The sequence below is a fragment of the Arvicanthis niloticus genome, chromosome X (genome assembly GCF_011762505.2).
Source record: "Arvicanthis niloticus isolate mArvNil1 chromosome X, mArvNil1.pat.X, whole genome shotgun sequence".
In the NCBI taxonomy this organism is placed as follows: Eukaryota; Metazoa; Chordata; class Mammalia; order Rodentia; family Muridae; genus Arvicanthis; species Arvicanthis niloticus.
Window position 1 is genome coordinate 781,318 of NC_047679.1, and position 15,686 is coordinate 797,003.

General features: G+C 48.0%; 1 protein-coding gene across 3 annotated transcripts; it reads right to left on the reverse strand.

Moving 5' to 3' along the window:
* Nucleotides 1-1,290: 1,290 nt before the first annotated feature.
* On the reverse strand, nt 1,291-13,028 carry Cdk16 (cyclin dependent kinase 16). 3 transcript variants are annotated; one of them, XM_034484988.1, is made up of 16 exons: nt 12,603-13,028; nt 7,356-7,563; nt 6,730-6,863; nt 6,504-6,629; nt 6,355-6,411; nt 6,154-6,268; nt 5,447-5,541; nt 5,290-5,352; nt 4,911-5,034; nt 4,588-4,708; nt 4,410-4,507; nt 4,219-4,324; nt 4,095-4,137; nt 3,850-3,940; nt 2,647-2,724; nt 1,291-2,566 (listed from the first exon to the last, which is right to left on the reverse strand). In XM_034484988.1, exons 2-16 carry the CDS (start codon nt 7,555-7,557, stop codon nt 2,529-2,531), a joined length of 1,491 nt encoding a protein of 496 aa, XP_034340879.1. In that variant the 5' UTR covers nt 7,558-7,563; nt 12,603-13,028; the 3' UTR covers nt 1,291-2,528. The 3 variants fall into 3 exon arrangements, with proteins under 3 accessions (XP_034340879.1, XP_034340878.1, XP_034340880.1); XM_034484987.2 differs by having other exon boundaries at nt 12,150-12,701; XM_034484989.2 differs by lacking the exon at nt 12,603-13,028 and adding an exon at nt 8,594-8,697.
* Nucleotides 13,029-15,686: the final 2,658 nt, after the last annotated feature.

Here is a 15,686-nt window from a genome sequence, read left to right on the forward strand (position 1 = left end):
TGAGGAATTACAAAGCTGAAAGAATGATAGGAATGGGAAAATGCTATAGGTTTTTTGTTGTTGTTTTGTTTTTTGAGACAGGGCTTCTCTGTGTAGCAGTAGCTGTCCTGGAACTCACTCTGTAGACCAGTGTGCACTTGAATTCAGACATCTGCCTGCCTCTGCCTCCCAAGTGCTGGGATTAAAGGGATTAAAGTGTGCCATCACTGAAAATAGGCTGACCTACTTTTTCAACCCTGGGACTAGACATCTATTGTGGCACATTGTAGCTTCAAATTGAGATTTCAAAGTGTTTACAAGGACACAGTGATTAAGAGGTTCATTAGGTCGCTACTGTTGTACTTCCATAAACAGCCACTTAGGCTTGCTAATACTTGCATTTGCAGACATGTGGAGGCCAGAAAACATATGCTGTCAACCTCAATTGCTCTCCATCTTATTGAGCCAGTCTCTCTGAACTTGGGAGCTCACCAATTCTTTACACTGGCTGGCCAGGAAGCTCCAGGGATTCTGCTGACCCCACTCCCCAGTATTGAGATTACAAGTGCCCCCAACTCCTTGTCTTTCAAGACAGGGTTTCTCTGTGTAGCTCTGGTTATCCTGGAACTAACTTTATACCAGGCTGGCCTCAAATTCACAGATCCGTCTGCCCTTGCCTCTCAAGTGCTGGGATTAAAGGCGTGCACCACCACCCTTTGAGCCTTTAAATGAGTGGTGGTGACGTGAATTCAGGTTTTCAAGCATGCACAGCGTGTTACTAAGTGAACCATCTCCCAAGCTTAGGTTGTTTCAAACTTCACCACGCAGATAACTTCAAGGATTTTTAGAAACCAGTCTAAACTGGCTCTATGGCCTCACTCTGAACTTTTGTAAGTCTACTAGATTCCTTTAAATGGTCAAAACCCTACTTTCTCGATCCAATTGACCTCTTCATAATTAGACTGGACCTTTCTGCCTCATATCACTTTGGATCTACAGGGGCTTCCAACTTTCTTCAAACAACTTTTTTTTAAAATACATTTCCTGTCTCCATCTTTTCAGGCTTGTCCACAATGCTAGAGAAATGGAACTCATCTATGCTCAATGCTTGATCCCATTAACATAAGGAAGTCCACCCTAGTGCTTCAACTCATCCCTCTAAAGTTTTGATCTCTCCACAGTCCCACACTTCCAGCCAACTCCTTTCCCAATATTCTTAGTTGAAGGGACCAGGTATGGATGGATCCATGAAGGTCCCAGTGATCACCACACCTTGAGCCCGCTCGCCTTGATGATGATTTACAACCAGACTTTTCACTTTAGACTTTTTTTTAATATTTCATACAGCGATTATGGTGCATTCAGGAAACCAATCCCCCCAAAACCCACTAGGAGGGCACCCTCCCTTGCCCTCCCACCTCACTTAAGGGTCCCAAGGCTTAAGGTGGAGGAAGGGGAGCAAACCATCCATCCAGGAGACTGTCCCTGGCCTGCCTTACCCTCCCAGGGATTGGGGTGTAACAATTGGGCACAAGCTCCTACATGTCCCCCTGCTTGTGCACATATACATATTATATATGGCTCCTCACTAAGTTGGTCAATTCCTGGCAGAGCCTTTACTCAACAGCACCGAGTAGGACAGGGCAGGAGGGCTAGGCAGAGCTGGGCTGGGGAAGACCCTGAGAAGGAAGGAGGCCCTGACTGCAGGACTGAAGGAGGGAAAAAGTAGGCCCCCACCATGTCCATCTCCCAGTCTCTGGTAGTTCTCAGGTCCCCCTATAGCTGGGGATACTAGGTAGGGGAGGAAGGTGAGTGGCTGAGGCATGCTTTCCCATAGCCAATCCCAGGGTCTAGTGATGGTCAGGATCTGAATAGGGTCTGGGTCCCTACCTCTCAAAGGCTGGGAGTGGGACTTCATTGCACAAAATACTATAGGAGGGCCACACTCAGGGAGTAGCGCCCAACCAGTCTGTATACAGAGATATTGCATTAAAAAGTGAGAACCTCATTTAAAATAATAATAAAAAAAACAATAAAAGAAACTAACAAAAAAGAAGGCCCGTACAACAGAGGCAAGTGGGACAGGTGTGAAGCAGGCAGAGGATGCCTCAGACCCAAGGCATCACTACCCTCTAGTCAAAGTCGATTGAGAGCCTGGCCTGGGTTGGCTCCAAACCCCTGGCTGGCCATGGGGTAGTGGTCCTGGGAAAGAGTGTGATGAAGAGGGGCAGGCCTAGCCTTAGTGTGGAAAGCTGGCATGGCCATTCTGTCCACCAGCAACTACCAAGACAGAGACAGACACATCAAGCAAAGTAGTGGTGAGAGCTTTGTTAGCACCCAGCAGACAGGCCAATGGTTGGGTTGACAGGCCAGACCAGTGGTTCGGTGTTTGGGCAGGTGGCAGGGGACAAGTTGGCAGGGGAGTGTGGCTCAGGCAGGTAAGCAGGCAACAAGCAGGGAGGATTGCAGATGGGGGCTGCCCTGTGAGGGGTGTGGCATCCCTCCAGCCGCTGCCTGCTGGGGCCTTGGTCTGTGGCTTAAAACTTGGCTTAGAACTCGGTATCCACCACACGGAAAGCTGGCCTGCCTGCAGGGGAAAGCAGAGTGAATGGCTGTTAGTGGGCAAGCAGGTAGGTGGACAGAGCAAGAGAAGAGGGCCACACTTACCTGAGTCAGGCATAGAAGTGGACCGAATGTTGGCCTCTTTTTGTAGCTGTACCTCCTTTAGTGCAAATATGGAAGTAGCTGTAAATAAAGAGATATGTAAGTGGGGATGGCCCATGGGTCTACCCAGAACAAACCCAACATGGTACAAGTTGCTGCTTCTTTTGAATTGACATTCTTCTGTCAAACTGCCTCTAACTAAGGAAGATGGGACATGGACTACTGCACGAGACAAAAATAGGACTGAGTTTATCAAGTATAATATTGGATGCTAATATAAATACTATTCACAAATCCACGTTAATAGGCGGTGGTTTAGATTTAATTTAATTCAGTGAGTAGATATGAAAGGTGAGCCCAATTTTTTGGTGTAATGAACCTTGTTTTAGTTTCTTTGAGATATGGTCTCTGTAACCCTGGCTCTGCTGAAACTCACTATGTAGACTTGACTGACCTTGAGCTCTCAGAAATTCACCTTCCTCTGCCTCCCAAGTGCTAGGATTAAAGGTGTGCACCACCATGCCTAGAATGAAATACTTTTTAAAAACCAGGCATAGTGGCTCATGCCTGTAATTTAAAAGTTCTTAGGTGCCTGACAAAGGAGGATCGTCACAAGTTCCAGGCCAGCCTAGACACCACCACAGCACACCACAGGTTTGGTGATATGCACCTATCAATCCCAGCATTTGGGAGGTGGTGGCAGGATCAGAAGTTCAAGGTCATCCCAAACTACATAGCAAGCCCAAGGTTTACCTGATTCACAGGAATATTTGTCTCAAGAAACTATATCACAAGCCAGGGCTACCTAGCACAACCCTGCCTCAAAAGAATCCTCCAAACAAATCCCAAAATCCAAAGCTCCCCACTATTTCTTATTCCAGGAAAGAGCCTGGAATGCTGAAGACAGTATAAGGAAGCTATAGGGGAACTTCTACCATTTGATTTGAATTATGTGAAAGTTATATGGGTGTTCAGTTTGCAAAAACTGTGGTGTACACTTTTTTTTTGGATATTGCATCTATATGTACTGTATGAAATTCTTCATAAAAAGTGAAAGGAATCCAAGATGAAAACAAAATTCTTTCCTAACAGATACAACCTGACACATATACATGAGGATGTTCCCTCAGGCATGGCACAAATCAGCACCCTATGTTCCAGTGGCTCTGCTCCACAAAGCCCCAACTTGAGCCCATTTCCACTCACTGTCAGGAAGTTTGTGGATCCGATCCCCCAAGCTGAGAAAGAATGGATGCTTCATGGCATCCTCAGCAGAGATCCGATTGCGACCCTCAAACTGAGTTAGGCAAAAGACAGTGTATTAGTATACTGGTATGTCAACACATAGGTCTCTTTCCTATCCTCCCCATGGTCTGCCCTTGGGGGAGTTCCCATTTTCCTACACCTGGAACCCCATCCCCGTTAAAGTTGGCCTCTGAAGATGGTCTTACCTGCAGCAGCTTGGTGAGGAGGTCAGCTCCATCGCTATCAAGTCTAACACAAAGGTAAGGGGATGTGCTTTATACTGAGTTCAGATACTCTGGCCCCTAATGCCCACCTACCCACCAGCCTCACCGGGGTGCATGGCTCAGAAGGGCCTCAGCTCGGTACTTGGGGTAGTTGTATGTTCTAAACTCCTCATTGGACAGGATACCTGGCCATGTCTCCTCAGTTGGGGTTCCTAGTAAGGAATACAAGTTACCCTGCACATCTCAGGTCTTCCCTGCATGGCCCTACAGCTTCTTAGGAACACACTTCCTCCTCACCCAAAATTCGGAAGATGAAGTGCAGCTGTTCTTCCACTGTGGAACCTGGGAAGAGGGGCCGGCCTGTGGCCATCTCATAGAAGATGCAGCCTACACCCCTGGGCAGGAAAGGCATCATAAATATAGGAGGGAGTTGGCTGGGAAAGACACCCCCTTCCATACTTCCACCTGTCCTCACCACATGTCAATTTGGGTAGAGTAGTCTGTGGACCCAAGTAGGATGTCAGGGGGCCGATACCACAGTGTCACCACTTCGTTGGAGTATGTTTTAGTAGGAATTGACTTGGCACGAGCCAGGCCTGAGAGGCAAAAAAAAAGGAGCAACTGGAATGAGGAGGTTGTGGGCAAAGCCTAGAAGAGTACAACTGGGGATAAGAATGCCTGCCATAGTCAAAGTCTGGAGAGGCTGAAGGGGAAGGAGACTGGGTGGTCATAGAGAAATGGGTTACTTGGAGAATAATGCCGAGGAGTCAATGGGAAAAAGGGAGAGGTTGGTGGTACCAAAGTCTGCCAGTTTGAGCTCTCCCCTCTCGTTGATGAGTAGGTTCTGGGGCTTGAGGTCTCGGTGTAGCACCTTCTGCCTGTGGCAGTAGGCCAGGCCACGGAGCAACTGGAACAGGAACAGCTAGAGACCCAGAAATGGCAAGCAGAAGTCAAAAGATATCCACCATCGAATTCCCTGGCAGCAGGCAGGCAATGTTCCCTCCCAAACAGACACTGGGCCCAATGTCTTATCACACAAAAGACAACAGGCTCCCAATACCCTCCAATGGCTCCCAGCAAAAAACATCATATGAGAAAAGGCCATTTCTGGGAGAATTGTGCAGTGAGTGGGTGAGTGGGGGCCCCTCCTGCTTTTTGCTTTTGGTCCCACACCCACTTTCACATTGTGCATGTTGATGACATTTCCACAGTCATCCAGGTACTGCTTCAGGTCCTTGTCCTGAGGACAAAAGAAGTAGTATAGGAACAAGTCACATACTATGGCTCTTGGCCGTCTCTCCACTTCCCTGGGTCCAACTGCTATACAACCTTACCAAGTATTCAAAGACAAGGGTGAGGGACTTCTCTGTGTGGATAATGTCATGTAGTGTGACGATGTTGGCATGCTTGAGGTCCTTGAGCAGGGACACTGTAGAAAGCACAGAAAAGAACAGAAGAGTGAGGGCCCCACTCTCAGAATAAAGGTGAGAATAAGGACCAGATAGATATGAGCTTAAGGGTTTTCCTTCTTTCCCTTTGCAGTTTAGGGTAATGCCTCAAAGCACTTAGCTCTGATTTACACTATGCTAAGTACATGTGTCTCCATGGTCCACGTGTAGAAAAGAAGGCTTAGACAAGAGTATATCAAGCAAGAGATGGGACTACAGCTCCAACTTCATGTGACACTATATTTTCATAATCTGCTTTTGCTTTTTGGGAAGGGGCCTTGTTTTAAACCTAAGCACACGGGCTAGAATTTGTACTCATTTTCTGTGTAATTCAAATCTACTTCCTGCGATTTCCTGAACACCTTAAGGAGTGCTTGAAGAATGAAAGCAAATATCATAATTCACTTTCCTTAATACCTTCAGATTCCTAATTGCCTTGCTTATTACCTGGGCAATGTAGATGGTAGACATTCTCATGTAGGCCACAGTGTTGTGCTAGTGAGGACAGAAGGTCAGAAAAACCTGTCCTCACTCACCATAGAGAGTATAAGTATGTGCCATGCAGTCAAGAAACTCTAGGGTGGAGACTGTACCTTCCCGGATAGCAGTACAGGGTGCCCCTTCTTCGTGTTCCAGTCTGATCTCCTTAAGTGCTACAAGGTTGTCTGTGAGCTTGCTTTTGCCTTTGTAGACAGTGGCATAGGTACCCTGGAGTACAACAGCAAAGATGCTATGAGGTTGCGTGGAGTTCATCCTGTGACCCATCTTTACCACAGTCCTTTTAAATGTCTTACCTCACCTAGCTTGTCTAGCTTGATGTAGGTCTCCAGTTTTCCAAAGCCAATCTCAGACTGTGGGGCAAAGGAGGTACGTTGGAGCAGGGTTGCAGAGGGGCACCGGGAGAGTGGGATAGGTGTCAGATGGGACAAAAAGAGATACTTACCAAGCTGACACGGCGGAGGCGCCGGCTAAGAGGCTTATCAAAGATGGGGCTATTGAGGGTCAGCTTCTCAAGGTAGCCCTCAGGCAGCCGGATGTCAGCTGGTAGTGACAGGCGTTTGTTGATGTCCTAGCAGCCAAGATGGAGGAGAAGAAGGATCATAAGCTCCACTTCCCCAAACATAACCCTATTCTCCAACTCTTCCAACACTGGGACAAAGATCAAGCACCTCAGTGGAGATCTTGCGTGGGGGGTGATTGCGCATGCGCACTCTCACTGGAGATTGCACCTCATCTGAGGATGTGGCTGAAGCCTGGTCACTCTCCCCATCAGATCCCATCTTCATGTCCTCGTGCACAATCTCTGGGGTGGGGAGAAAGAAAGGACAGGCCTTTGGAGTCAAGAACACTCCCTTTTTCCCCCAATACAATATATTCCTTTATCATATCCATTGGTGTACACGGCCCCTAGAGCAGACCGGGAAACCCAGGTAGACCCAGGATAGATATGGAGGGAGTGTCGTCATCTAGTGGAGTACTCCATCAGAGATGAGCTGAGACGGTAGCTGCCCCTGGGTCAGAAGGCTAGTGGTGGCAGGCATTGCCAAAAGCCCTAAGAAGACAGATCCAATGAGACTGAGAGGGCCACCAACAGAGTGTAGAAAAAAAGCAGAAAGCCTTGGGACAGCTGAATAGCCAAGGTACTCTTCCCCATCCTGGGGCCTGGATACAGTCAAAGTACAGATGGAGTGTGTTAGAAATGGATGAGAGCACAGGAGGGAAAAGGAAGACAAGAGTCTCAGAGGCAGAATCTGGGGGCTGGGACACGGAGGATAAATGATCAAAGTAGACCCACCTGGTGCAGAGCTGAGTGGGCCCCGAACAGAGCGAAGCTCCCCAGGGGCAACACGAGTGGGGGCTTCCCCAAGGTCACTGCCACCACCGCCACCACTCTCATCCAGGCCTATCTGCTCAGGGACACCATTGGTCTTATCTATGCCTCGGCCCCCTCGGAGTGTCATTGACAGCTGCCGTTTGATCTTCTTCATCCGATCCATGGCAACCTGAACAGGGACATGAACAGAAATGGGGACCACATTAGTGCCTGCTTGATCATCAGGGGTGCCTTAAAGACCCTAACAACCCAGAAAGGGGTGTCAACATGGATATGTCCGTGCCCAATCACTCCAGATCTTTTGTCATTGTTGGACTACCCCTAAGTAGTCTACCTGGGTACTAAGACTTGGGTGGCTAGCTGAGGGTAAGGGTCCACTCAGTAGGTTGTTGGTCTCTAGGGCAATAGTGTCACTGTGGGAGCATATGACTCCACAGCAACTATCCTCAGGTGCAGCAGCAGTGACAGACGCAGCCACAGTTGGGACAAGGGGTTCAGTCAGAGCTGAAGGACTAGTGACAAGGTCCTGGGTGCGCCCATAGAATGGCATGTTCCGCTGACACCAGCCCCACATTGCCCCCAACTGCCAGGCAGAATGCTCCCTGTGGCCCACAGGGACCCTCTTACTTCCCTCAGCAACCACTGTCATGGTGACTAATGGATCATCCCACTTCTCTCTTCAGATGGGGGGGGCTGTCCAGGCCCAACCATTGGATGGAGTTAGCAGGGGGGTGAGATGAGTATCTCAGTACACCAGCTATCCTCAGAGCTGCTACTAGACAAGTTTTATAAGGTTGGGACCCACGGGGTTCAAACCCAAGTTTTTACAATACTAGATCATATTCCTTTTCTCCTAGAGAAAACATCACATCTTCCTTATCATCCCAAATAAACATTGTAGTCATCATGTGGCCCATGTGTCTTATAGACCTCATTTGCCCCATTACTCCTGTAGCCTCAACACCTCTTTCATTATTCTGTACCGCACCCAATAGTTTCCACCTCAGGATCTGTGCATAGGTTGCTTCCCAGATTGGAAATATCTTACCCCCATCCTCTCCAGCCCATTGTTCAAATATCACCTTTTCTATGAGGCTTCTATGAGTAACCTTATTTGAAGACTCAGCCATCTTGAGCCCCTTCACCTTTCTAATGTGTCCCTCAGATCTTATCACCACCTCAGAAATAATACCACCTACTTATTGGTTTCTTTCCTTTGTACTGTCTGTCTTCTCACCACACAACTAGAAGATTCGCTTCACCAGGGTAGATTTCTGTATGTTTAGGCCAATGCTTTATCCTGAGAACCTGGAAATAATGGCTAATATCAAAAAGTACATACAGAAGTAGCCAATCAAGGGGCTGAGAGCCTAGGACCAACCTTTATTGAGGTTAAGTCCCAGGCACTCACAGACTACTCCAAAGAAGACACCTAGGGATGCTAGAATTGACAACAAGATGACCTAAATGGGCTGCTGGTGGGAATGGGGCCACCAAAAGGTTTAGGTCGGCATTCTTCTGCTTCCTCCTGGGCTCTAGGCCAGCAAGGAGGGGGAAAGACCTAGCTCAGGAGCCATCTGTACTCACAGCAGGGCTTGAGATGGCTCAGGGCCCAAGTATAGCTAGATTGAAGGTTGAGGATAAGGTTGGGGATGAAGTCAAAAGAAATGGGTCACTTGTTACTTTGAAACAAAATGCTTACCCAGCAGCTCCCACTCCCATTTCTGCCTGCTGTCTCTAGAAGGGAAGGCAGAGATAGCCTAGCACAAGAAATCTCAGCTAGATAAGAGTAAGGTCCACCCACAGAGAACCCAGGACAATGCCATAAAATAATGACCTTGGGGACAAACACTGGATCTAGGCCTACAAAGTGGCTAGTTCCCAAGGACTTCCTTTTGCCCCCATATGACACTCATACCCAGTTGTTTTGTATGTGGTATCAAGTGATAAGGGAAAGGCCTAGGTAAATGAGGGATAGAGATAGAGCCATAAATTAATTTACGACTTCCAACTGAAACCCTTGATGAATGGACATTTCCCAGAATTCATCTTTTCAGGGATTTTAAGAAGACAGGGTATTAGCCAACATTTGAGGGGGGAAAGACTCCTAGAAACAGATACACTTAAACATTTATGAGCAGCAAAACTTAAATACCATAATTTCAGTTTTCTGAGCATATAAACTTCAGAACAAATGAAAGAGCAAGAATCAGGAGATAGGATTCTACATGGTATTTGTCCTTCTTGGCATCCCTCAAAGACATGCTACTCTCATACCAACTCATACACTCAGGATAACTCCAACTAGCGAGCGCACAGTTACCATACTACAGTGCTCACACATATTCCATTCTGTCCTGACCTCCCTAAGCACACGCTAGACCCTCAAGAAGGCCCTCACTACATATTAACTCCTATTAACATTCACAATTTCTCTTCTTAATTCTAACTCCCTTCAGCACTCAAAACCTTGCCCTCAACTCTATTTTCATGTATTTGCCCTCTTTAAGCAACTCCTGCCACCTTCATGTTGAGTCCCTTCCTAGTCTAGATATTTGTTAGCCTCTCTGCAGCGCTGCCCTTCCCAGTAACAGTGGCCCCTCTGGATTCTGAGCCTCATTAACATGCACTGACGGTGCTCTACAGCTGACCCAAATTAGCATTCTCTGGACCTTCACACGGCTCTGAATCATTAGCACAATGTGAATCTTGTACAATCCCTGGCCAGTGTTGTTCACACTCGGGCCCCTTCACAGTTATGAGTCTCTTTATGTGCATGCAGGGATGTGAACTCGGTTCCTCTGGAAGATCAGTACATGCTCCTAACAGCTGAGCCACCTCTCTAGCCCTTACCTTCAGAGTTATGACCACTGTTAACAGACATTTTTGTACCTCCACTAGTGTTCCTTCCCTCAGCACGAGCTGAGGCTTCACTGTATCTTGCCCCTGACTAGCACATACCCAGTCCTAATTCTCTATTAGCACCCCTTGAACCCTTTCTTAGCCCTATTCTCTACGGAAACGTGCACTGTTCTGTATCAGACTGACCCTCATTAGTATAGGCAGCTCCTCCATCTGAGCCTCACCCCTAATAACATACACCTCAATTCATGGCTCACTTCAGTTCATGGCTCCAATTCACTTTGGCACAGCATCACCTATTCCTATCCCCTTTCCCTGCTTCAACCAACCACTCCCACTCCCACCACTTTCTCTTTGGTTCACAATTCCTTCATAGCTCTGTTCCTTTCATTATCCACTAGATTCTCCACCCCCCCCAAAAAAAAAACTCCTGTAGCACTCCCCAAATCAACACTTCAGTGGCCCACAGACAGAAAGAACACAGTGTTTTGATGTTCATTTGCATATTTTACTTCATGCTCTTCCCCCAGTTTAAGTATCTGTATCTATCTAACCCCACACTAGCAGGCTCTGGAACAGTGCTTCTCAACCTTCCTAATGTTGTGACCACTTACTACCACATTTCCTCATATTGTGGTGACTCCCAACCATATATATATATATATATATATATATATATATATTTTTTTTTTTTTTGTTTTTTGTTTTTTTTTTTTTTTGTTTTTCGAGACAGGGTTTCTCTGTGCAAACCTGGCTGTCCTGGAACTCACTCTGTAGACCAGGCTGGCCTCGAACTCAGAAATCCGCCTGCCTCTGCCTCCCAAGTGCTGGGATTAAAGGCATGTACCACCATTGCCCTTCGATAAAATTGTTTTTGTTGCTACTTCATACCTGCACTTTTGCTATTATGAATTGCCATGCAAATATCTGATATACAGGATATCTGATATGCGACCCCCACAAGTTGAGAACCACTGCTCTAGAACTTCATATTGCGCCCCCCACGCTTTCTGGAAACCCACTCTGCCTTTATGGACACCCACTCACACCTATCTGGACCCTTAGCGTGCTAAGCTCTCTAAATTCCCTTCACTGACAATCTCGAATACACATGGACGCACACAGCTAGTACACAGTAGTGCAGGCCTTCCCCCACCCTTCCCCATTACACACACTCTCAGATCCTTCAATAGCTCTGCCTTCACTGGCAAATACTGGCCTCACACTACCTTTATTACATCTACATACCCTCACCTCCAGGACCCTCCACTACCTCCATGAGCTCACCCTGGACCCAGAGAAGCTGCCAGCCTCAACCCCGTGGACAAATATAGTATTAACACTATCCTGACCTTCATCACCACACACTGTGCCTCGGAACCCTGAGTCTATCATCAGCACACCTTCTGGTACCTCTACCACCCTTTCTCCATTTACACTGGGCCTGTCTGCATCTCCAACCTCTACTAGTGTGTTTTGGTACTCACTACCCCGTTATACTCCATCACGTCCCTCATGGCTTTGCAACCCCTTTCCCTAAGCACACTGGGCCTGAAGTCCTAAGGCTTTTTTATTCCGTGTTCCTACCGCTTTAGCAACGTCGAGTCTTTCACCACTACAGTATCAATCCATTCCCCTAACTCTAGTCCTTTCTCCCACTTAGCATCCACAGCACTTCCCATCCTCAGCTCCCAGGACTGGGGCCCAGGGCGGGGCCAAGGTCAGGGAGGCCCCAAATGACCCATCCGGTGCATTCTGGGAAACTCGAGGGGGAAGGGGCACCTGACAGACAAACAGCCCAGAACCCCCTAACTCTTGTTCCAGCACTGCCTAGGGTCCCGTTGGTTCTCTAGGAAGAGCAGCCCCCACCCTAAATATCGAGGACACGCTCACCGGAGGGGGCGCGCGAGTAACCTCAGAGCCGCGGGGCCGGCGCGGTGGCGCCTGGGGCGGCGGCCCGGGATGAGGCCGCGCGACCTCCTTTTCCTCCAGTTCGCCGCAGGCGCCCGTCCCAGTAGTCTTCGGCCATGGCTGCTGGGCCCGGGCCGCCGCCGGCTGAGGAGGAAGAGGCGGCGGCGGCGGCGGCGGCTGAGGCGGAGGCGGCGTCCCGCTCAGCCGGCCATGAGCTTGGCCACTGCGGGCGATGCCCCCGTGCTCGCAAGCGCCCGCTGGAATCCGGGTGTTCACGGCGGCTCGTGACTCACAGCAGACCGCAAGTGGAGACGCAGCAGATCCCAGAGCCCCCCAGCCAGCGGCCCAACAGCCGCGCGCGCCGCGTTCCGCGCATGCGCACGCACACGCTGAGGGGGAAAAAAAAGGGGGTGAAGCAGGAAGGAGGGGACTCACCTCGGACTGCGTGTACCGAAAGAACCGTCTGCAGCGGGAGGGGGTGCGGCCATTGCGTGCCCAGCCGGGAATGTGGCGTTGGCCCTGGAACGGCGCCAGGGGGATGTAGAGGTGGGTTAACAGTCAGTTTTGATCCTGCTAGAAATCTACTAGCATCGAGGTGAGCAGCAGCCAGTAGTCAGGAGTGCCAGTCACCACCTTCTTTCCCTACAGTCTCACTTGGTACATCCCCATGGTGTCGAACGGGACTTTTGCAAGGAGAAAAAGAACAGGTGAGCCAAGCAGTTCTGGTCCTTTGTGGTGCCTCGGGAGGCGAGAATTTTAAAGGCTCGAAATGACTTTCTAGGAGAGGTGGCCTGGATTACCATTGGCCTTTCCCACCTTAGATAGGACAATCTAGCCCCGCCCTGCCACACACCCTCTACCACTAGTTTGTTCCCCACTGTGAAACGTATGTGGCCCCACCCTTTTGAAAAAGTGACGCTCAGCCAATCAGATTTGCTCCCTGCGGCAAGGCCGAGCAAGAATGAAGGGCGTGGCGAAGCTGAAGAACCGTGATCTTCCTTTCCCCTCAGCTTGCCTCCTCCTCTGTACGTTTTTTTTTTTTTTAATTGGTTTTCGGGCTCGCATTTTTGTTCCGAGCGCTTCTCAAGAGATCACTGAATATCCCGTAAGATAATTGGTCCAAAGGCCACTCAATCAGCTGGGTCCCTCCTTTAACCGTTCCCACGTTCTCTGGCAGTTTCTTGGTGTAGTGGAACCTAGGCTGAGAAGGAAAGGCGGGCCTTTAAGCGGGACAGATTCCACTAAAGGCGCAGGTTTGGGACTTTGGCTTGGGCGGAACTTCTTGCTGCCTCACCCTAACATTCGCGTACAAGCTCCCCTAATTGGGCTTTCCGAACACCTTTCAATTACCTCATCTTGTCCACTACAGACAGTCTTACTTACTTACTAGGCTCTGTTCCACGGCCAGCATATTTCTCATTCCTCTCTGTAGGAAATGACACGATTTCCCATATCTATCCCAAACAGTTCTGCGGACTTTCTGAGACTTCCTTACACTGGACTTAGGAATTTCTTTGCCTCTTCTGGGCTTCCTTTGGTCGGCCTTCTTTCCCAGTCAGGATTTTTCAAGCAAGGTTCATTATTGGCAAGTACTTCTTCAGCCATGAAAAGTCCTTGCTAGGGTAGACATCGGGTCTATCATTGAACAGACCTAATCTCCTACCTTTCTTTTCATAACAGGAGAACATCCTAGTTCTTGAATATAGCAGGCAGTTGAGCCTCTGAGATTTCATACTCGCTGTTCTCGTGCCTGTAATTCACTCGCCCAATAACTACACTTCTTATTTCTTCCTGTTGCAGTCCCATTATTTCAAGTCCCCACTTGGCGCTATGCCTTTTGAAAAGTGTGGCTTTTAAAATTTAGATATTTGCAATGTTAAAGTCCATTCCCAGCCTTGTGTGTGTTTCTCTGCTGAGCTAAGACCCAGCCAGATGTAGTCAACATTTTGTTGTTGTTCTGTTTTCAGACAGGGTCTTTTGTAGCCCAGTCTGGTCTTGAATTCAGTGTAGTCAAGAATGACAGTGAAGTCTAGATCCTTCTTTCCTCCACCATCCAAATGCTGGTGTTCTAGGCATATGCCACCACACCTGGTTTTATTTGCATTCTACCAACTGAGCTACATCTCCAGCCCATTTGCATTTGTGCCAGGCTCACTGATCAATTTTTAAACAGCGAAAAAATAAATTCAAGGGCTTGGGGCTGGAGGAATGGCTCAGTGGTTATAGGCATTTGCTGCTCCCCCAGAGTTTGGTTCTCAGCACACACATCGATCGAGTAGTTCACCTGCCTGTTATCTCTAGCTCCAAGGGAAGTCATTTTTGTGTAACACATAATGACATTAAGTGAATAAGCATAAATGGACACAAATGTTTCGTTTTACATTTTTCCCCTTTTCTCATCAGAGTATGACTTTCTATAGTTATCGCTTTGACCAATTGTATAAACAATATGAAACTAAGGGCCTTAACCCATCATAATGCAGCATAGTGTGGTTGCCCTCTTCTAGTTTCCTCAAGCATCCTCATGGCATACACACTCTCTCCCCCCGCCACACACACACACACAGAAAGAGAGAGAGAGAGAGAGAGAGAGAGAAACTTTAAAAATGTATAGGCCAGGCATGGTGATGCAACCCTTTAATCCCAGCACTCTTAAGAGGCAGAGACAGTTCTGTGACCCAGGTTCAATTCAGAGCACCCACATGGCAGCTCACAACTGTAACTCCTGTTCCAGAGGATCTGATTCCCTTATCCATGAAGGAAAAACACCAACGTATATAAAAACAAATTGCAAGTATAACTGTACATGTTTGTGCCTTGTGTCCAGACCAGAAGAGGCCATGAGACCCCTGAACTGGAGTTATGGTCATGAGCAGAAGAAATTCAGGTGCTAGAAGCCAAACCCAGGTCCTCTCGAAGATCATCTGTCCAGCCCTTCAACTTTTACCTTAGTTCTATTTATTGTCTAAGTGTCATAAGCCTTAGGATGCTAATATGTACCAAATACCTATAATAGTGCCTAGAAGTCAACTCTAAACAAATGGTTGAATAATTAGATGGCAAATAGTTGCAAGTCTGCTGGAATACAGGGGCCCAATGGTGATCCAATCCTGGCTTTGCTGAGCCCTGTTTCCATCAGTCTGCTAAAAGTATGAATGGTAGTGATCTAAGACATGGCCAGAATTATGGGGTAACTGCTTGTTTCAAATCTTTTGGTTTTAAAGCAGGGTCTCATGTAGTCCAGGCTGGCCTTAAACTTCTGATTCTCCTCCAGTGTGCTGGGATTAGAGACATGGATCATGTTTGACTTCTGAAGCTGGTTTCGATGGACAAGGGTGTCAGATACGAGTAAAGTATCAAGGAAATTCAGTAGTGGTGGTAAAGAGACCAAAATGTCTAGAGAATCAGCTGCAATGGAAGAGTAGAGAACAAAAGTATGCAGGATGCCCTTGAAGGAACTGAGATGGTGGAAAACCAGTACAAAAAAATATTGCATGTAGTGCTTGCCTGTAATGGGGT